The sequence below is a fragment of the Zeugodacus cucurbitae genome, chromosome 5, assembly GCF_028554725.1.
Source record: "Zeugodacus cucurbitae isolate PBARC_wt_2022May chromosome 5, idZeuCucr1.2, whole genome shotgun sequence".
NCBI lineage: Eukaryota > Metazoa > Arthropoda > Insecta > Diptera > Tephritidae > Zeugodacus > Zeugodacus cucurbitae.
Window position 1 is genome coordinate 32,738,261 of NC_071670.1, and position 24,639 is coordinate 32,762,899.

At 34.5% G+C, this 24,639-nt stretch overlaps 1 protein-coding gene across 1 annotated transcript in view; it reads right to left on the reverse strand.

Annotated features, from left to right (window-relative positions):
- LOC105213914 (uncharacterized) overlaps positions 1-24,639 on the reverse strand; it is a 153,386-nt gene that overhangs the window by 16,560 nt on the left and 112,187 nt on the right. Inside the window, 2 exon segments of the mRNA XM_054231876.1 lie at positions 6,641-6,714; positions 17,153-17,344. Coding sequence (XP_054087851.1) covers positions 6,641-6,714; positions 17,153-17,344 — 266 coding nt within the window.

Consider the following 24,639-nt stretch of genomic DNA (forward strand, 5'->3'; position numbering starts at 1 on the left):
GGCCGAAATGCTCGAAAAAGTTGCCCAAAATTGGACTTTCCGAATGGACCACTTAAGACGCAGCCGCGGTCAACATTTAAATGAAATTATCTTCAAAAAGTAAATGTCATGAACCAATCTAACGTTTCAAATAAAGAACCGATGAGATTTTGCAAATTTTATGCGTTTTTTTTTTAAAAAAAGTTATCAAGCTCTTAAAAAATCACCCTTTATTTTTACAGACAATAACACTATACGGCAAAATCGACTTTTTTCTGGGTATTGGCCAAATAAATTTTTTCCTGTAGATTGAGTCATAAGTAAAAAAATACGTTCTCCATTTTTCGGAGTTAGCCTTTAAAGTGTAAATATTCGACTTTGAATTTGGAAATTTATTCTACCTTTTCGTCTTATTCAACATATATAACAAAAAAATTACAATTTTAACTTTCAAAAAATTCGTATAACTCAATCTCTCCGAAAAACTAAGTTTGATCCAATACCCAGGCGAGTGTTGCAGAGTGTAAAGAAATTGTTGTGCTATAAGACAATACAAATATTTTTTGCCAATGAAGAAGAAGAATCATGTTGTGCTCTATCATGAAAGTAATCATTAAATAATATTTGACGCACCCTAATGTAAACTAAGTTACCTTTCAATGTGTCGAATCTATTTTTTGCGCAATGACAAAGGTAATTTTGTTTACTAGATGTTACTATTGTTGTTGCACCCGAATTTTATTTTTTGTTTATTAATGTTACTATAAATTCGTATCACACATCTAAACATCTCTGTTTCTATTTTTGTCCAGTTACCGTGTTTGTAATCCATAACCTACGTCATGACTTTACAAAAAGAATGCAATGAGGCAAACACCTTCGCCTGTTGTTTAGCCAAACTTTCCTTCCATACACTGAAGGTTTCACCTAGCTTGCGAAAGGGCGGTATACGTTAGCAAAACGTTATTTATAATTTAAGATTTTGGTGTTAGCGTGATATAAAACCATGACAGGCCGAGTGATAGTCACGTGTTCGACTATTCACGTTGTATTTGTTGTAGCACTTATATTTCCTTCAAAGTGTATCAAATTGAATTATGTATAAAGTGTCTAAGCATTACTGAATAAAAAGAAATGATGCTACATTGGTGTGTATAGTAAATATATGTATTAGGAAGACCACCCCATTCACTAATAATATTTCCAGGGAAGTGTTCTTGGTGCTGTCTTACATTTATCATTTTATTTTTTAACATTTTATCCATTTTTGGCATAATCTTATAAATATTCAATCAGCAATAATTTGTTTTTATTTATTTACTGGCAATTTTTTTAATCACCTCTTGGAGTTTCACCTCATTCAATAAATATGTGGGGTACTTTATTTGCTAAGAATTGTTTCAATATATTTTCATTGCTTCAAGTAGTTAATACAAATTCAATAAAAGTCAAAGTTCATTGGCGTTTTGAAGGAGAAATAGAAAGCAAAAAGTTCTCCAATATTAGAGCCAATCTCAAGTAGTTTAGAAATGGTATTTAACACTCAACAGATTTCCTATAACCTGTATCCAGTGTAACTTTTTCTTGGAACATTGTTCTAGAACTTTATGTAAGATAGACGTCTATTCTGCTTCTCGGTCTGAAAACCGAGGTATATCAGAAGTCGTCAAGTGAAAATCAGCCATTTAAACAATTAATGTTCTAGTATATTGACAAGTGATAATTAAAGCGAACCGTTGCGTCAACACATGGAATAATATTTTACCTCCTATTCTCCACCATTTAATGGGTGTGGCTTAATACATTGTGTTTTGAATATTTGAAATTTGGTGACATTTCCTTTCTAGGTGTTTATTGCTGAATTACACACGCAGTACCTCTGATTTCTCCTTTCACCCTTCAATCTCAACTTTAATGTCACGCAAAATTTGTTTTGAATAATGCCTTACGTAATGAAAGCGAAACACGAACATGTAGACCACATATTTAAGTATTTATTATACTACATATATATGTTTTTGTATATATATATACTTATAATTGTGCCACCACAACGATCTTTGAGTGGCAAACAATTTCACGCGCTCACACTTGACTGAAGTTGACTTGACTGGAGTTGAGTTGTGCTGAAATTTATAGCAGATTTGCATGACCGAAAATTTGCGCGTTCAAATGGTGTAGACTACGCCACCAAAATTGCTTTGACTCAACAATCACAAATTCTCACAAACACTATTAATATTTATGCACGTACAAACAAAGACAAATTGCTTCCAAGTATATAACAAGTTTTAGGGTTGGCGAGAAATATGCGCGTATGTGAATGGCGAAAGGTGGGTGTTGCAATTGATGTTATAAATAAGGTGCTATAAAAAATTGCTACTGAAGAGTAGGATTAAAAGTTTGAAGATGTTAAAAGTCTTAGCAACATAAACAACAACCTCGGTTAAATGAAGAATTAAATAAAATAAATATATAAAATAATACCGAAAGTTTAGATAAATTTTCGATTTTTTTCTGCAAATTGGATTCGCACCGGCGATAGTCCCCTAATTCAATTACAATTTATGGCCCACGGGTTACTTTTTTAAGTATAGAAAGAAACAAAACTTGGTTGAATCTGACGAAATGGTGTACGTCACCTTTCTGACCTTTGTGACAATCTTTTACGTTTTCAGAGCTGATAGCTTTCTAATGTCCAGTATTTATACAATATATAACCCTGTGACCCAGAGTGACCAATTGTCTCAGCTACAGAGGTAAAGAGATGTACCACTCATATGTCATTGCAAGTGAGAGCGTAAATCACCTACCCAACATTGACTGGATTGTGTATGTTTTGACGTTTAGCTATTGGGAAGACTGGAACGACCAGATTGAAATGAAATAAAAACATTTATTTATTACGAGTTGATACGTATTAATTCAGTTTTTTTATCACTGAATGTTCAAAATCGGGTCATTTAATATCGGGTCATTTTAATATATCATGATTTTTTATCACAATAAATATTGTGTGTTTCAATTTAATTGACCAAAAATTAGTATTTCTTCTGATCTGGCAACAAGACGCTCTCGCGCTGGAAGAAGTTGGATATCCCTTTACCTCTGTTGGCTATATCTCGTATCTGGAATCGAATCACCGACCGATAATTTTTCTAAAATCTGCGGACTCTGTAGATGTCTACGTCATATACTATTCGATAGATACTTGCTCTGCATACGCTGCCAATATTAAGTGAAGATTTTAGTAAGTATAATAAGAATTATCCGATTTCGTCACTCTTGAAACTCGTGGATCTATTGGCAAAATACTGGGAAATTCGATTCTCAAAAGCATAAGGTGAATGGATAAGAACCTCATAAACAAACTTCCAGAGCTTGTGGTGAGTCACTATAATTTTCCTCTCCTCGACGGTGTCATTATTGACACTACTGGTCCAATTTGAGATTTTAGCTGTAAGTTAGCAAACTTATAGCAAAACCTTCCCGACCGTCGGTTCTGGCAGACCATCGTTTATGTAGCTTCATCGCAATTCTACCACGACAGTTTTTGCTTCGTCATTAGTCAGCGATTCCCAGATGTAAATCCGGTCTATGCAGATTTTGATGTTAACTTGTGTGTACACATGCATTGATATCGTTTTTATATCCAGCCTTAATTAAATGGTTCCAAAGCACTTTCAGACATATATATTACATTTTTCTAAAGCCACATCTTTGAAAAACTATGGATTTATTTTTACCAGACCTTATACGTATATAAACAGAATCTATTACAATAGATCGATATCATTTCGAAGATCACAACTTGTTAAATTAATCATCTCTTAGTAACGAAAGGTAGAATATCCGATATGTGGAGTATTAACTTATTAATCTTTGATAAAACATACGTTACTCTTGAAAACATTAGTTAATAGCACTCAATACATGGAGCTACTGAAGACAACATACAATTAGCACTCAATACATGGAGTTACTGAAGACAACATACATACAATTTTGGATCATCAAATATTTCGGTAAAAGCTCGAAATTAATTTGAACGATGGACCCATGTAAAATAAGTAATTGAACAATTAAGGCAGCAAAACGCTAAAACGGCGCCGTAAATACGATGTTGAACAAAGATGTGCAGAGCGATAAGCGACGGACAAATAATCACAACAGCAGACATAAAGCTGACCAACGCGGCACGGCAAAGCCATAAAGAAATTAACTGAATTTTTAGGAGAAACTGGAAGGCCGATATTTACATTGGACGACGACGACAGGCGGAAAGGCCACCCAAAGGAGGCGAAGCAAAAGCTAAGTGAAAATAAAAAGCACATTTGTGAACATTCGCTTCGTCCTCTCTAATGCCATCATAAAAGCGCACAAACGGCAGCTCGCAGCTAGTAAGGGGAACGCTTGAAAAGTGTATAACTCTAAGCAACAACAATGAGCAAATTAAAAACAAGCGCGCTGCTTACATAACGCTGGTGCCTGACAATTTGTGTTGCGGCACAACTTTAATATGGTCATACCATTAAGTGAGCTTTACAGAGGCAGAGAACAAATAAATAAGAGAAGAAGAAAAAAATAATAATAAAATGCGAGAAAGGCGCTAAGCGATAAAAAACAAGCAGACCAGCACTAAAGGCCAGCGTGAGTAGTAAAGAACAGTAGCGGCGAAAAAAGTAAACAAATAATGCTTATCAACATAAAGTATATTAGAAAGCTCATTAAGCTCTCGGCGAACGCGGAGACGGCGTGGTATTTTGTTGAAAGGGAGCGCTAATGTTTACATACTATACATAAATACATACTTACAAATGTATGTACATATATCTCTGCTCAGCATCTGCGATAGTGAAATTCTCACAACAGGGATGTGTGTGGCGCATTAGCATTGATGGCCCCAAACACAAGGGTCCTCTTAGTGAGTGCTACACAATAATAATATGATGCTGTAGTCAATGCTATTGTGTTTGTTTGTGTCACATGACAGTTGACCTTTAATACAGCGCGATGTTAACCAACACATAACAACACTAAACACCTAATCAAGTGACACAAAATGACAACAAGCGAGCTTAAAATGTTAATGCCACATAATGTAACTGTGATATTAGTGGTGCGCAGTTTGTAACTGAATTGGGTGGTATGCAAGGCGAGGGAAGGTCATGTATTTTCGTATTTACTTAAGCAAAATGTGTGTATAGCAATCTACTTTAGAAGGTCTTTTTGTACGTTTTGGCGTTTCAATATTTTTTTTTTTCATATTGCTATGATATCAAGAGTCAAATCAGGATCAGTGAGTTATATGACTGTTGAACCCATTACAAATTTGCTTAATTTGTTCCGTCTAATATTCGTAAATATCCGAAAGTTTGAGTTCCAAAGTCTTTTAGTACAGCTCGCGAAAAAGCGGTCAGTCAACCACCTTACAAGTTATCCCTATTCCTGTTGTCTCACTCCGTCACAAAGGTAATTTTAAGGAAACTGTCAATGAGGTGACAGAGGTTGTAACTCAAATTTATTTGATGTCTTCAATGTGGAACGCTATTTCCATATCGTGGTAAGTCACCAAAAAGTCTGGACGTATATGCAGGGCAATCAGTCTCTCCAAAATTTCCAACAGGAACGATGGGCTGCGTTAGTTCTAAAGTCCTTGGCTACGATAAGCGAGCTCTTACCAGCATTCGGGACGAGCGTAACCTTAACCTGCCACCAACCGCGATAGCTTTAGCTTTTTCTTTTTCGCTGTTTGGTGCTCCATTTGAAGTTGAGGTCTTCATTTTCCTCTGCTTCCACCAGCGGAATGCTTTCGTCCATTCGGACAAAATGACGTATCTAGCGCAGCCGCTGTCGTTTTATTCTCTGAACTATGTGAACTCGTACAGCTCATCGTTCGTCGGATTTTGCTTTTCAGTTACCAACTCAGTCCAAAGTAGTACCTTTTGGCAAGAGTGATTGGATTTAGATAGATACCACAAGGGAACCTCAACCACCCTAGGCCATGAGATTTCTACTTTTACGTGTAAGGCTTTCCATGTTGACCTGCTCATTCTACTTTCATATTATTTTCGTAAGTAATTTTTTTTTTAATTTTCCATGAATTTCATTACTTTTGTCATATTTATTACACTTTTTCACATTTTCCAATTCACTACCAACAACGCCAAGCGCGAGCGCCATAAATTCCGCTGCTTTACGAGTTTTCGTGCAAGATTCATTGTGATTTGTTTGTTGGTCAACATGAACCAATATTCATTAAATCACAGCAGCCGAAAAGGCACACAAAGAGAATGAGAATTTAGTAATTGTCAAATTCAAGCAAAAAAAAGGCGCAAAAAGTCGCCATTAAAATGTATGCATTCATTAGCATCTGCAATTGCTGTAGCTGACACAAAGGGTTCCTTCCGCATTTAATTAAAATAAATTGTTGGGGGCCACAACATCTTTTATTCTTGCTACATTTCTTTTTTTGAAGCGCGTGAACTTAATTAACTTTAAAATTAATATTGATCAGTTAGCTGTGGTTGGAGAGAACTCCAAAAATATATAAATATATATACATAATATATTAATGGTGAATGACTACGTAATTACATTACGAATTCATTAATGTACAGATAATTACAGAAAAACTTAACATTTTTCTTTCAGCACTTACCTCAAAGCTAACAATGCCGCTGTGATCCTGATCGAGTGTGTTGAAAACGTAGTGTGCATACAGGGTGGGATTGGCTGTTGTGTATAAGTTTGCAGCATAATTTTGGGCGCATGTTCCGTTGAGAGGGTTTGTACATTTTCGAAGTTATGTAAAATAAAGAAAAAATCGGTTAAACTATTTCATAAATAATACTTGATATGATTCTATTACAATCGTTAGTTGTTGTTTTAATCAATTATTCATTATCAGTATTTTAATCAATACATAAGTTAGGAAAAGCTACATTCGAGCTAAAGCCAACACTAAATGTTCTCATAAACCAAAAGCAAGGTTTAAAAAGGCCAAGATGTGTCTAAAATAGTCGGCTAAGCTATCCCTACAAAGATATTTATAGTGATTTGGCAGAAGCACGAGGTGAGTGGTCGGGACCTGGCTTATAGTCCGGACCTGGCTCAAAGTTATCATGTCCCTGTCTATGGTGAATGTTTTTCTTGGTCAAAAGTCCGCTCAACCATTTCTATGAAAGTGTCACAATACAATTATTTTGAAAATAACACCAAGTTACCGAACCAAATGGAGCATATTTGACCTAACTAAAGTGTGATGCATTTCGAGAATATATATTTTTCAAAGAAAAAAATACAGTAAATTCAAATTTATTGGATAATGTTTATTATCATTCGAAAGAATATTTTTTAGCATATATTTTTTAAAGATTTTCTCTTTCAAATGTTGGCCGCGGTTACGTCTCAGATGGTCCATCCGTTGACTTAAATGTTCGATGACTCGTTCGATCAGCTGAAATGACATGCGTGATGTTTTGCTTCTAGTCCTGAATCGAAGCGTGATTGCAAACATAGACTTTATACTTTTAATATCCTGACAGCAAAAAGTCTAACGGAGTGATATCACACGATCTTGGTGGTCAATTGACCTGCCCAAGACATGAAATTATCTTCTCACAGAAGTGTTCTCTCAATAAATCGATTGATTGATACGATGTGTGGAAATTGGTGCCGTCTTGTTGAAACGAAATGTCGCCGAGATCACGAGCATAAATTTCAGTCATCTGATAGTCGGCTATCATGGCCCGATAACGGTCGCCAGGAACGGTTACGTTCTCACCGCTATTATTTTTGACGAAATATGCACCGATTATTCCACCGGCCCACACACTATACCAAAACGTTGTTTTTTTTTTTTTGGTTGAAAGGTATTTCTTGAATCTCTTCAGGCTGCTATTCGTCCCAAATACGTGAATTTTGCTTATTTTCGTACCTATTGAGCCAGAAATGGGGCTCATCTCTTAACATAATTTGGTTCGAAAACGTCGAATCTTCATGGAACTTTTCAAGAAGCCATAGAGCGTATTTTGTACGCTTTCAATTTAACTTCTATTCGGTCGAATATTATCCAATAATGATTGCGGAATCTCAAGATGGGTAATGGTGTTGCGAATAGCATGCTCAGTAGGCCGATTATGTTGACCATAAGTTGTTGACAATTTGTAAAAGTCTTTCCATGATGAAATGTCAAACAATACTGAATAAAAATAAAATGAGCACGACTGAGCGTGATCTATCAAAAAAGGCGATTGACAAGAGTACCCGTTATAAGATAATTTCTGAATTAATCGATTTAGCAGCTTTGAACAGTATATAATTAGATGCATTTGATGAGCAATGTTCGTGGCGAAAATTATTATAATTGCACTCGGTAGGAAAGAGCCTCCTTTTGAAATTTTAAGCTCAGATGTATAGCCATAATATTTGACTAATTTTTTATAAATTTTACTTTTTCAAAAATATTTCCTGAAGTGTTTAAATAAAAAAAAGTTAAAATTTATATAAATAATTTTAATTATGAATAATATTTCTTAAACCAATTTGGTTTGATATATTTACATGTTGTTTTAAGCAAAAGCAACGCACTTAATGGAATTATATTCTTATCTTTGGTTTACTGCTAACCATTAGTTAATAGTTTTCACAGTTGTCAACTGTCGGCGCTAAATTTATTTGCTTAGAGCAGAAACTATCTGCAACTGTCGCTGTCACTGTCATTGCAAGGAAAAGTCCGCCTTATATTGCCGTCATTTATAAAAGAGAATCTATGCAAATTACAAAGTAAACTAAAGCCATTTAAAAATAAAAACTTGCAGTTTTTGAATGCGAGCACAAAAAATCTCAGATTTCATTCTTTCTCTACTTTTGTCTTCGCTTTTTCTGCATTTCGTCTTTGGAAAATGTAATAGCAGTGTAACAACATTCGGTTTTGCTTTCACTTTTTCCCTTTGCTTCCATATCTTGCACTGCCATTACAGATTTATTGAGTTTGTTCGCCGAGTTTTTATTTTTGCACTCAAATGTAGTTACTTTTGAAATTATGCCGTCGAAAGCTGACTGCCTTCAGTTTGGAATCCTCACACGTTTCAATTTTAAACACAAAAACATGTTGCTGGCACTTACTGGCATATTCACATACATATAGGAATGTGTGTAATATGTGGCGAGTGAAGCCTCTATCTCGTCGCCTTAACTTTATTATGCAGAACCACCTACATCTGCACCGATGAAAAAAGAAGGTCAATTAAGGTTGTACGCACATTCGTTTTTCCTTGCATTTTTTAGAATACACCACAGCATTGATGGCTGTTAAGCCAACTCTATGTCGGTTTCTGCCTCCCCTGTCTCCGCGTTCTGCAGTCTGCTTTTCATTCGTATCTTTATATGTGTGTGTGGTGTTAAGTGTTTTATGTGCATATGTTTTTATGCATTTATTTCTCTTTTAATTTTCCACTGTTTACCAAATTGCATCAAAGTGATTTATGACTGCTTTTCAGCGTATGTGCTTACAGACAAATGTACATATTTATGTAAGAAAAATACATATAAAGCGAGAAACGCAATTCAAATGCGTTGCTTTATATGGCAACATTAAATATTTTCACGAATGTGGTGTAAACGATTGTGTTTTAAGTGCAGCTAAAATTGAATTTAATATTCTTCTTTATAACGGGATTCTGTAAAACTATTTGTCACAATTTTTCTTTTATTTTAACTATTAATTGTATATTTTTAAAATCTAATAGCTTTTACATCCACTGTCTAACTATTCAAATAATTACGAAAAATATATAAAAAAGTAGAATTTTTGTAATTTACCTCTGAGAATTCAAAACTGCACAAGAACTTATCACGGTGCTTCTAACGCTAATATTTTGCTTTGTAAGTGACTCCATGGGAATCACAATGTCACAGAGAAAATTAACTAATGTGTCGTATCACAGATAGATCTGACAACCGATTTTTTTCTATTTTTATTAAATTGAGTTTAGAACTCTGTCAGAGCAGAGTAGTATAAGAAACAAGTTAGGAAAGGCTAAGTTCGGGTGCAACCGAACATTTTATACTCTTGCAATTTATTGAAATTGCAATTTATTTATACTTAGACACTGAGTTCTTCATGTTCGATATCCGGGGCCTTGAAAAGTTATAGTCCGATTTTGAAAATGTTTCTATAAGTGAAGCCACTGATCGTAATAGTATTTGTGTAAAGTTTTATTCCGCTATCTTCTTTGTTTTTTATGTATACAATATAAATTGAAGGTATAAGATGGAATTCAAATTTGAGTTATATGGAATGTCGTGGTGGTGAACCGATTTCATCCATCCACACGTGTCATCAGGGTGTCAAGAAAATATTATATACCGAATTTCATTGAAATCTGTTGAGTAGTTCCTGAGATATGGTTTTTGACCCATAAGTAGACGATGCCACGCCCATTTTCCATTTTGTAAAAAAATCTGAGTGCAGGTTCCTTCTGTTATTTCTTCTGTAAAATTTAGTATTTCTGACGTTTTTCGTTAGTGAGTTAACGCACTTTTAGTAATTTTCAACCTAACCTTTGTATGGGAGGTGGACGTGGTTATTATCCGATTTCGACTCTTTTCGTGGTGTGTGGTGGGGTACGTAAAAGAATTGACTGCAGAAAATTTGGTTTATATAGGTTTATAAAAAAATTACATCCAAATATGCCCCTTCATAGTGCGATCCTTCATACCAAATTTTACTTTTATAACTTTATTTATGGCTTAGTTATGACACTCTATGTATTTTCGGTTTTCGCCATTTTGTGGGCGTGGCAGTGGTCCGATTTTGCTCATTTTCGAAAGCATTCCTATGGTGCCAAGAAATAAGTGTGCCAAGTTTCATCAAGATATCTTAATTTTTACTCAAGTTACAGCTTGCACAGACGGACGGACGGACATACATCCGGATTTCACAAAGATTGACACAAACAACCGTAATGTGAACAAAACTATAATACTCTCTTTAGCAACTTTGCTGCGAGAGTATAAAAATAACCGAGGGTGGTTCGATAAGTACTGAATCGACAAACGAAAAATTAACATTTTGGCAAAGTGCCAAGTTATTTCAAATTAGCTTTATATACCAGCTTCTGCTATGGATCATGATTGAAGAGTCCACGATTTCAACTTTTCCTATGTCTCTGGTGTGTATCGTTGAGTCCATATATCATCAACCGCTACGAACGATGCAGAAGCTCATTCGAATTGTACTTAAAAATCATCAAACTCTAGTGTGAAGGGATCTTACGGTTGCTTTAGTTGTTCAAAGTATTTAATGCATGAGATAATCTATGTGGCTTAAGAGCTGTCGTGAACTCGTTGAATTTAATTTTAACCGTTCCCATTGATGAGTCACCGTATAAAACTCAAAACTCTCTTTGATTTCATTGCGATTCCCTTCCAAAAACAGGATTTAATTACGTCAAATCAAAACAAAAATACTGATAACATAGAGAATGTACTACAGATAGTACATAAAGTGGTGCAAATCGGACAGTGAAACGAAATATTTATTAGACCGCTTTCGTACAATGACCAATATTATATTTCTTTGTATGTATTATCTCAATATACGAGGACTAAAAATACTCCAGCGCTTAAAAATAAAATAAAAGTAGAAAATAATAGAAAAATACGGGCTGCTAAACTAGGATAAAAGCTTTTGTATGGAATATGGCGTGTTATATCGTATGAGTTACATGAGTTTCGATATCGTTAAAAAGAATATCGACAATGGAGACTTTCAAAGTAAAACCAAACGATTGGATAATAAGAGAGTTAAGCACTCTTAATCAAATATGTCCATATATCCGGTAGAAGAGGAGATATAAAATTTTACAAAGAAACTTTATTGATTGAAGCATGATTTCATCAAAAGTGGCTAGTGGAGTCAATAGTATACCTCATACAAATAATTATATGTGCATGAGCTTTTTGGTAAAAAAACTAAAAGATTAAAGAATTTCAAACTGTTTCTGAGAATGCAGGTTTGTTATTACTATTATATACGATATAAAAACAGAAATTCAAAAATTAATTTTTTTTTTTAAGTATAAAATATAATTTAAGTTTATGGTAAATATTTATATGTGCATTTTACTATTTTTACCAGTAAATGCTATACATTTGAGTTTAACTGAAAGAAATGTTTATTTTAATAGTCAGTAGCATTGTCCTTATATTTTGAAACTAAATTAAGCCGTTCTGTAAATATTGGCAAATTCTTGCTTTATGTCTAATTTAAGGTGACGTACTGTCTCAAACTGCTTTCCGTTTTGGAAAACAGTAGCAGAGAGGATACCCAGAGATCATCAATAGGATTTAGGTTCGAATTCAATGCTGCATATTGAAATTTTCCGGTCGTTAAAGATGTTCTTCGTGTGGATTAAAGCGTTATCCTGCTGATATGTCCTGTTGTATGCCATAAATATTTCCAGCAAATTTTATTAACGCGCTGCCCAAAAGATCTACATTAATATTAGCATTGATTTGAATGGATATATAACATGAAGATGTCTTTCCACTGCAGCAAAATGCAGCCCATTCCAAAACATCGCTCTCCAATATTTCTTGCAATGATCTGGGCCGTACAAATTTAATTTGTTTATTGTTTTTGAATGCTTAAAATATGTAAAATCTAATTCTAATTTTGATTACTATTTGTATTCACCTTGCCACCATTAAAATCGTCTGCATATTCAAAGAACCTTCTTCGTGCAGTGTAAAGCATAATTTTTGCTAATGTTAATAATACACAAAAATGATTGATTTTTGGAAAACTGAAAATGTCTTAATGAACCTAAGAACCTAAGAATTTCCGTAAACTTTCTAATACATGTTGTTGTATGTGCACTACTGCAGTTTCGACCATTCGTTCTACATACTTTAGCACGTGCCAACATGCGAGGCCGCATATAAAATCTGCGTATGGCGCGTTCTATATAGATTACGTATCTTTAAAATCCCCTTTTTAATAAAAGCACCAGATTTCACTTTCCGATGCGTGTCGACCTTTTTTCGAGCACCCACTGTCCACTCTGTCAAACACATTTGCTTGCCAATATTCGCATGAACATGCGTTAAGCCTCCTAAGTAGGCAACATATTTCGCAGGCTGCCAACTTATTAAATACGTGTTCATACAACCATTTACACTTACTCATACACACACACGTTGGTTTGCAAGCCACATTTTGCCTGTTGTTTGCTTGTTTGATAACATTATTTTCTTGTTCAGCATGTTCGAGGTATTTTTACCTAAACCAACAAACAAACGCCAACGTGAGTAATCACACATGTTCGTACGCTTGGCCGCTACGTACGCTTTGCCTGTGAGTGTATGTGTGTATGCGAGTGAGAGTCTACAAATAAGCTTTGACCTTAACGTGCTTATTTACTTGCACTTGGCAATGGTTGCTACTCATCAACGCGCAGCATTTCGAGGGCGTGTTGCCAGCCGAAGGCAATGAAATGAAAATGAAATTCTGTATAAAAGTGCCCATTAAAGCAAAGTAATGCAAATGCTGAGGGAATGGTGAAAATTCAAACGTAGAAAATGCACATCATCACTTATTTTAAGTAGGATTTATTGCGTAGCCTACATTTGGGCGCATAAGCTTGTAATTGAGTAACGCTACGCCAATGTGAGGCAAACTGCTTAAGCCCACATATGCATATGTATTTACATGTATCACACACACTTATGCATTTCTGCAGTACTTAATGCTCAGGTATGCCTGTAAATGTGTGGGGATTACATGCAATCCATGTACTACACGTGTGTGTGTGTGTGGGCAGGTGAAGAATTGCTACGACCAAAGTACAGCTACATAATTTATGTATGCATTAAATTGCTGTAATAGAAAGTCAGCAAGGCAAGATATTACTCATTTTGCCTCCATCGCTGTTCACAGTAGTTATATCCTCAGTGCGTACTTTACTTCTAATATAATTTCATATACCATATATCTGTTAGTAGTCATCTCAATCTCAATAAGTGAATATATTAAAGTGTTTTTTGCTGCTTGAAGATAAGTGGTATACTATATTTCATTTACAGAAAAGAAAAACAATTATGTTCATGTCTATGTCCGAAAACACGTTCTTAGCGAAAATGTTATGAAAATTACGAAAAATATAAATCCAGGTTATTATTTAAAAAAATGGTATTTTGTTTAGTATTTAGTAATGTATCCATTTGCAAGCAATGATAAACTAACATTATTTAGCGTATATGAAGGTTAGAGACCGTACAGATTTCTTTATTATTATGCAAGTATCAAATCTTTATCTAATATTATAAGCCTTATCTAATTTTAATAGAATAATGTCAGTAGAAACTTTCTGCCGAAACGATCTGGATTTGAGAACCTTATATTCTATATGTATGACCTACATATGAAAATCGTGAAAGATCACACCACAAACACAATGAATCTATTACTGTCTTAAAGTACTAAAGAAAGTAAAGTAACTAGAATACTCACGACACGTAATGATATTTCATACAATTAATTTCAAGTTATTGGTCTCGAAGTGAATTTAGCTCTGCTCTTTTTACATAAAGAAAAAATAGAATTTCGTTGTCTTGTTTGCAACTCCTAAAACTAAACGAATTAGATATGTACTTATATCGAAATAATCAGGATGATGAAACAAGTTCGAATTCGAACAGAAATTAAAATATCTTAATAAATGGTATAAGTTATAATCACAAGGAGTGGTGGTCACGCCCTTAATAAATTATACAGATATTAAATTATTGATATTAAAACTCCAAATGGGTATGGTATCGCACACTTTAAGGTAAGAATCGTTTATCAAAAACCAATGGATCAATTTTGGTGCATATCTTTTCTCTAACATCCTGATGTTACGGATTAAAAGTGGGTGAAAACGGTTTACAACCACGCTTACTTTTTTATACCACAATTTTGAAATCCATATAAGTTACTCAACTTGCATTATATCAAGCAAGAAACAATGATGATATCGGAACAAACTTTTGCAGAAATAGTTTATTTGTAGTGTGACAGCGTCCGTCTAAAAATCGCTAAAATCGGACTATAACATTTCAGAGCCCAAAATACCGAACTTGAGGTCCTCAGCGGATATGCATGATTTTTTACCGAATCGTTAAATCTCCCAGATAATTTATGGACATTCAGAGGTACTCGTTTTCAACTAATTATATACCTCTGTGTCGAAAAAATGGTAAAATCTGGTAATTTATCTCCTATATCCCATTTCTTTAACATTAAGATTTGTTCACTTCCGGTGGCAATTGTGCCGTGTTTATCTATACATTATAATACCTTAACAAAATTAAGTTAATGTACAATATTTTATATAGTGTAGCTTGGTGGCAAGGATGGGTGAAACCGATCTAGTAACTACTACATATACCATATATATTGATTTTCGTTATTCTAATGGACTTTATGTTGTGTTAACAAATTTTCGGGAAAACGAGTTCTCATACCTTTTCTAAAATTTGTTGTTAAGCTTTATGTCTATGTATATTTCGTCCATATATTTATTGATATTGAAATTATCTTTTGTATAGCTAATAGTCTAATGATATGGAAAGGGTGGGCCAATAATATATTAAGTAATAATCTTCATAATTATATTTGAAGATGTGCCCATCTTTATACATGATTTCATGCAATATACTCCATTCACAATGCGAAATATCACTACATTATATATTATATATTCAGTTAAAAAAAAGTTCTAATCTGTGACCTCCCTTATGCTAATGATTTTCGTAAAATTTTGCATCTGTATTAGTTAAGTGTCCTGCTATCCTTGCTCAGCTTTCGCTTCTTCTAATCTCTGGCCTTGCTCTCAACTTTCTTAATTTTATTCTGTTACTTAGTTGCAGTCGCTGTTACAACTAAGACTGTTTTGACTTTGCATTTACTCTGTTATTGAAGATATGAAATTATTTGATTTGGCCAGTTGTGGATTTGATTGTGGTGTGCCGCAACATTTCGTATTCAGTCAAATCAAATTTTAGTGTTTTTAGGTTAAATGAGATAAATTTTAAGTGAACTACAGTTTGCAACTGCAGTGATGTCTGTTTTGTTGGTCTAGGAATATTTTCTCATACTTATTTTAGTTCTACGAATTTCCTTAACACTTGACATTGTGACAGTTTCGTTAAAATCATATTAAAGTTTAAGGTCTACTAAGTATTTAGTTGTTATTGAAATCGAGTCTAGGAAGAAGTAAGAGTTTATCATTTAGAACCTATTAAATTTGAGTAAAATTCTTCCATTGTCTACCAGAAAATGCTCCTATAAAATCTCGTAATCTAGTACTATCGCTATCAAAGATATTCTCATTACAGGAATTAGAATAACCAGTTAACTGATTCACTAGTTTAGCCCTCATTTCATAGCTTGGAGTCCTGGAAAACTATATTTCAAGTTATTGAGAAGTGCAAATTTTATAAATTGGTCAGCATATGAATTGAAATTAAAGCTATGGTCCAATATAATCCATTCCCATAACGCAAGTAAAGTGACCAATCTGACATTATTATATTAGGATTCTTTATACATGTAGTATGTATCCATTGACTGTCTCTTATATACATATGTAAGTCGATATCTATCTTGAATAGGGGTAAATGTCGAAAAAGACCGTTAGTTAAAATACCGTTAATGTAGGATTCCTCATAATTTTTCTCTCTCCTTCATAAGCAGAAGCACCCAGAGAAAAGGCCGCGACTCTCAGGCCGGTAGGACCAGAGCCTTTAATTGCAGTTCGTCGAAATGTTCTAAGAAGCCGGCTACAAGAAGAGGAATGGGCAATTAAGAAACGCTGGCAGCGTTTGCAGAGACTTCGCCACTCCAAACTTTTTTTCGATGGATATAAACAGAAAAGATGTAAGCAATTAATAGCGCTACCTAGAAACAAACTGAGACAACTAGAGGCACTTTACACCGGAGATTGCTCCACAGATTAGTATCTACATTAACTAGGGAACGGTTAATGGTTATGGTTGCACTATTTACAAAATACCGGTGAATGGAGATATCACAAACAAATTGTTGAAACGAAAAGAATAAGCGAAAGCTGCTCCTCATTAATAGCAAGGTGTTAGCAAACAATATATACTGTACCGCACGAACCTCCCTGCGGGAAAAACTGCGAGTAGATTAGTTTGAATGTGTCCTCCTTGACGACACCCGTCGGACACTCAGCCTTAAAACCGCGATAAATTCGTTTGATTTCATCCTCCGTGAAGCGCGTGGTACGACTGAGGGCACTTAAGGAATCGGGACGATAACGTGCGGGCGTCTCAAATTCCTCCAATTCCGAATCTGCAAGAAGAACAAAGAAACAAGTCTGTGAGATAAGCATGTAATAAGGAATAAATAATAAGGAATTCAACTGCATTCAAGGATAAAGTTAAATTAAAAACTTTGGTTTTTCACTTGCGTGTGCGGCTGTCGCCTCAGTATTTTGTGTCTTTAGGTGGTTTAAGGGATCGCCTAAAAGCACACACGCGTTTAATTTTTAACTTGTTCAACTTAATTTTTTTCCATTTTCACAAGTATTCCACCCAAGTGGGGGAGGGACACTTGCGGTATATATTCGCGCAGTGTTTGTCGCGTCAGTGCTTCTCAAAGGCTTACAATGTCAATAGTCTTTGCGTGGGGCTTGTGTGTATATAAGCGTGGTATTTTGTGATAGTGACTGTGTTGTGGAAAGTCTTAAAGTGGCATGCCAACTTGCTGTCAAATGCTGGCACTTGTGTAAATACATACATACATATGTTGTATATGTATAGAAATAAATGCAGACACATAAAAACTGTGTCTTTTCGGTTGTCATTTGGAGCGTTCGCTTTATTTGCTTCTTCGCTCACACGTTTCTCTTTTTGTTCAATTCTCTCTTGTTTTCCAACATTTTACTTATTTTATCTCCATTTTGATTCCTTTGTTCTTAAGGGTATAAGAAAGAAAATCAACAATTGTCATGTGTGTTCTTCCAACCTCGTCCCACAATATTTACGCTTCACTGATTCCATTGTATTAGATTTTTACCTTTTTTAGGTTTCGCACTTTATGCACTCATATATGTACATACATACGTACAAAGTGTGTATGTATGAAGTGCGCTAAAGACGCCTTATGGCAAATGCGCAGTATCCTTGAGATCTTAAGACGAAGTCTTTGGGTACTCCAAGGGTTGTGGAAAATAAGTAAATAGTGGCGGGTTAAATCTGGTTATTTAGTCTTTGATTGCGCATTTTTTGTGATAACCTAAGGAAAGTCTTCAAGGAAACTTAAATTTCGTAAAATATCTTCTACTTGATTTCTTGAGTTTTTAGTAGTAATGAGACGAACACTAAGAACTTGAAAATGAATTTGGTTACTGTTGTACAATTAATTTAATTAATGAATATTTAAAGTAATCTATACTACTATTATAAAGAGAAAAGATTTATGTATGTATGTTTGTAATTAATAAACTCAAAACTACTGTGTCTATTTCAAAAATTCTTTCACCATTGGAAAGATACATTCACCCTGAGTAACATAGGCTATATTTTTTGCAAGAATTTCAACTTTCTGGAAATAGTTAGTTTAATAGATGGTAAATAGCGTAAGAGTAAAGAGCGCGCGGAGCTGCTTGCTTGAGAGTAAGGTACGGAGAGTGTGCAGCGGCCTGAAGAACAAAATATTATAAACATACAAGTTCCCAACGCCTTCATAATCAGAGAGAAAGATAACGGACATTAAAGACTAGAGGTCGTAATCAAGTTTTCGCTGATTGCAAATAAAATAAAATTTCATGTTCGAATTTTCTAGCTAATAATTCAACACTCCGGTTTTTTCGAGAGATTGAGATAAATGCGAATTTCGAAATTAGCCTCCAAAATCCAAATTTTTCGTTTCGAAGTTCGAAAAAGGATTTTTTAAATATTTATTATTAACTACAGGATATAGTTACTAAAAAAACAAGTAAGGAAGGGCTAAGTTAGGGTGTAACCGAACATTTTATACTCTCGCAATTTATTTATTTAACTTAATTAATATTATACTCGTATAATACACAATTTGGCCCAGATATTCGTCGTATATAGTCCATTGAAAGTTGGAAACCCTAATATTAGGTTAGAAGCACCGAGGTCCTCATGTTCGATATATGGGGCCTTGAAAATCTATGATCCGATTTCGGCGATTTTTAGAATGGGGCTGTCACACTATAAACGTAGTATTTGTGCAAAGTTCTGCACCGATATCTTCACTAGTGCTTACTTTATATATTGTAAAATAAGCGATTCAGATCGTCTTCTAAGTTCTGGTATATAGGAAGTAGGCGTGGTTGTGAAGCTATTACAAACCAAGTTTCATTGAAATCGGTCGAGTAGTTCCTGAGATATGGTTTTTGACCCATAAGTGGGAGATGACACGCCCATTTTTCATTTTGTAAAAAAATCTGATTGCAGCTTTCATCTGCCATTTCTTATGTAAAATTTAGTGTTTCTGACGTGTTTGGTTAGTGAGTTAACCCACTTTTAGTAATTTTCAACTTAACCTTTGTATGGGAGGTGGGCGTGGTTATTATCCGATTTCAACTATTTTCTTGGTGTGTGGTGGGGTACGTAAGAGAATCGACTGCAGAAAGTTTGGCTTATATAGCTTCATTGGTTTGCGAGATATATACAAATAACCGATTTGGGGGGCAAAATCTATATATTCTTTTAATTCAATGGCTTATGACCCAATCTGCTGGAAAAAATTAGTCTGGTCCAATACCCAGCCGAGTGTTGTACAACGATAATATTACGAAAAAAATTACCAAGCAATTCAACAACAGTAACATCATTGCTCTACGATACGAATCTCATTTACGGATATTTTCCTAGTCCATAGAAAAAGGTCGCATATCATCACGATAAATAAAACTAGTAAATACTTAACTCAGGCATTTTCATTCAGACCAATACGTGTCCTACTCCGTTGGTCTAAAATATTGATAACAAGTAAGGAAAGGCTAAGTTCGGGTGTAACCGAACATTTTATACACTCGCAATTTATTGAAGAAATTTTATTAAGATAACGCACAAATTTACCCATAAATTCGGCATACAGTTTAATAGAATAACGAAAGTCATATACGGATATGAGGGCTGAGGTAATTCCTGAACCGATTTCATTCAATTTCACCAGCAAGGTACACTATATCCAATACTATACGCTCACTTAATTTTGCTAAAATATATCACATATTAACCAATAAGTAATAAAGCCCAACGAATTTTTGAAAAAGCTCTAACTAGGTATATGGGAGCTAGGAGATGTTGCGACCCGATTTTAATAATTTTTGGAACAGAGACAGACTATTGGAAGAAAACAATTTTCTCTGAATTACATTAAATTATCTGAGAGATTTACCCATATTTTCGGATAAAATTTAACCTTAGGCGCTGAGTTCAACATGTTCGATATCTGGGGCCTTGAAAAGTTATAGTCCGTTTTCGACAATTTTTTCACAAGTGATGCCGAGGATCATATACTGTATTTTTGTAAAGTTTTATTTCGCTATCATCATTGGTTCCTAATGTATATATTATAAAGTGAAGGATTCAGATGGAATTCAAAATTGAGTTATAAAGAAAGTAGTCGTGGTTGTAAACCGATTTCGGCCATTTTCCACACATGTCATCAGGGTGTCAATAAAATATTATATACCGAATTTCATTGAAATCTGTAGAGTAGTTCCTGAAATATGGTTTTTGACCCATAAGTGGGCGATGCCACGCCCATTTTCCATTTTGTAAAAAGATCTGAGTGCAGCTTCCTTCTGCTATCATTTCTGTGAAGTTTTGTGTTTCTGACGTTTCTTGTTAGTGAGTTAACGCACTTTTAGTCATTTTCAACCTAACCTTTGTATGGGAGGTGGGCGTGGTTATTATCCGATTTCTTTCATTTTTGGACTGTATAAGGAAACGACTAAAAGAAACGACTGCAGAAAGTTTGGTTTATATAGCTTTATTGGTTTGCAAGATATATACAAAAAACATATTTGGGGGCGGGGTCACGCCAACTTTTCCAAAAAAAACTACATGCAAATATGCCCCTTTATAGTGCGATCCTTCAAACCAAATTTTATTTGCATAGCTTTATTTATGGCTTAGTTATGACACTTTATGTGTTTTTGGTTATCGCCATTTTGTGGGCGTGGCAGTGGTCCGATTCCGCCCATACTTAACCTTCTTATGGTGCCAAGGAACACGTGTTCCAAGTTTCATAAAGATATCTCAATTTTTACTCAAGTTACAGCTTGCACGGACGGACAGACGGACAGACGGACGGACGGACAGACAGACATCCGATTTGAACTTTACCCGTCACCCTGATCACTTTGCTATATATAACCCTATATCTAACTCGTTTAGTTTTAGGACTTACAAACAACCGTTATGTGGACAAAACTATAATACTCTCTTTAGCAACTTTTGTTGCGAGAGTATAAAAAGATGACATCTTCATTTCAGGAAAACTACAAATGTATATAATACCAACGCACAAATTTGGGTTTCATGCAAACATGGCGCATTACCAAGTTAAAGCTAAAGTTATCTAAACCTATATTAATACTATTTAGATGTAGTCCAAGGATGTTCGTAGAAGATGTATCCCTGCTGATGGGTTCATTCTCTGGAAGCAAGTATGGCAAGGAAAGATAAAGAAATAAAATCCAAATTCATTTCCAATCTTCCGCCAATTTTAAGATTATGCTGAATATTGTAGAAGCTAAATAATTTACAATATGTTTTGTACTCCTCAAAATATTTCATTATTTTAAAATTTGGCGCTCATAATTCATTCAAAGTTCATAAGCAAGGTCAAGTGTCTCGCTAAAATATATATGAATACCAAAAAATCATACAACATTATTAAAATACAGTTGTTTCGCACTGCTTTAATATATGCATTCGAACTTTTTTGTTTACTTTCTACACTCGTCTTTCTTATCTCTTTTAGCCAGTGCAGTTAATTAAAAGTTTTCTCCCATACAATATACTTCCATTGAAGGTTTCTTTATTTTTCTCCGTCCTTTTATCTAGTACAAAGTAGTTGGTTTTATGATATGCAACTATTCCATGGAGGGAAGCACTTCAAAGAAGGGAGAATGAATGCCAATATGCTCGTTTTGGGTCAAGTAAGTGAGCTTTAATATGCTGCAAAATTTAATGAGAAGCGAAAAATTGTATTTTGACTCAAGTTCATAGGTCGTTTAATCCTACCGAGAAACGTGAAATAAAATTATCTTAACAATTTTGAAATTTAAATTCTAATCACTTTATTCCGATTAACTGCACTGACATCTTACGCTTCTAATATTAACAGTTATAAAACTTCTGCGCATACGTTGCAAGCCACACACACATACACACAAGTACACTTGTACACTGTATTAACATTTATACGCACTCAAAGCATAAAAGATAAAAACATAAATAATGAAAAACAAGTTGAACGCAATGCAATGAGGATAATAAGCGCGCAATAAAGTATAACAGGCCAACAACGGTCCGAAAGGAAAAATTCGCAAAAACTTGTAACGGGAAAAAATAGGTTAAAAATAGTGATCGTTTTTGTGCATCCTAAAGTTCAAAGCAATTGTGGCAGTGTGCAGTGAATAGTTGAAGCGAAAAATGATAAATATAAAGCGTGTAGCGCGATAGTGCCTGATATGCGCTTTTTCCTCACTTTCTAAGTAAATATTTTATAACCCCTCATCGACTTAGTGAACTGTGCGCATGAAGGGCAACTATATACATAAGTATATCAATATATATTACTGACTGGAATTTATTGTATGATTTTTTTGCGTTGAAAGTTTTTAAAAGAAAAAATTATTTGATTGACAGTGAAATATTAAGTGGAAAGGAGAAAAAATATAATTGAAATATGTATTAAGTACATAAATATATATGTAATTAAATCATATAGTATATATGGAAGGGAACATAGCTAGCTAAAGAACATCGACAAGAGACGCAGACAGAATAAAAGTGTCCTGAAAACCGAACAGATTGACCGAGGTTATTAATATCCAATAGATAAAATCTATCTATACAAAAATTTAAAAAAACTTTGAATACTATAAAATATTTGTTTGCTCAATAGCTAGCAGATGCGTTAAAAATGGGAAAGTAATAATTTTAAAACAAATTTAATTTTGATTAGCGACAAATTTAGTCGAGAAACATTCAAAATTGAAATATAACAAGTAAGGCTATGGCTAAGTTCGGGTGTAACCTTAGGCACTGAGTTCTTCATGTTTGATATCAGGGGCCTTGAAGAGTCATGGTCCGATTTGGACAATTTTTTCACAAGTGATGTCACAGCTCAAATACAGTATTTGTGTAAAGTTTTATTTCGCTATCTTTATCGGTTCCTTATGTAAACATTATAAAGTGAAAGAATCAGAAGGATTCAAAATTGAGTTATATGGAAAGTAGGCGTAGTTGTGAACCGATTTCGCCCATATTCCACCATCATCAGGGTGTCAAGAACGTGTTATATACCGAATTTCATTGAAATCGGTAAAGTGGTTCTTGAGATACGGTTTTAGACCCATAAGTGGGCGACGCCAAGCCCATTTTTTTTGTAAAAAAATCTCAGTGCAGCTTCCTTCTGCCATTTCTTATGTAAAATTTGGTGTTTCTGACGTTTCTCGTTAGTGAGTTAACGTACTTTTAGTCATTTTCAACCTAACCTTTGTATGGGAGGTGGGCGTGGTTATTATTACTTTTCTAAAAAAATTACATTCAAACGTGCCCCTCCCTAATGCGATCCTATGTTCCAAATTTTATTTTCATAACTTTATTTATGGCTTAGTTATAGCTCTTTATGTGTTTTTGGTTATCGCCATTATGTGGGCGTGGCAGTGGTCCGATTCCGCCCATCTTCGAACTTAACCTTCTTATGGTGCCAAGGAACACGTGTTCCAAGTTTCATTAAGATATCTAAATTTTTACTCAAGTCACAGCTTGCACGGACGGACAGACGGACGGACGGACAGACAGACATCCGGATTTGAACTTTACTCGTCACTTTGGTATATATAACCTTATATCTAACTCGTTTAGTTTTAGGACTTACAAGCAACCGTTATGTGGACAAAACTATAATACTCTCTTAGCAACTTTTGTTGCGAGAGTATAAAAATCCTCGTTCTGGCACTTCTCTCTCTCTAGTAACTATATTATAATATATTCATACTAGCTGACCCGGCGAACTTCGCCCCGCCCAAATTTTATTTGAAATAGTTAAAACGCTTTTTGAACTCCGTTCAAGGCCATTTATTTGAATGGAATGTTAATATATTCAGGGAATAACGTCTCTGATCAATTTAAATATTTTTGGCGAAGTTCGTTCTTTGTTTTGTTGTGTAGCGTGTAAACAAATAAAGAAGATGGCTCTCCAACACGCTAACATGACACATACATACCTATGTATGTACATATGAAACTGTAAAATTTTGAACTTAAACGATAAATCGGTTTGAATCATTCGAATTCTCAGAATGAACATTTCCTCACTTTTAGAGTTGCTGTGTTGTAGTAAACTATTCACTACAGTGAAATTATTAT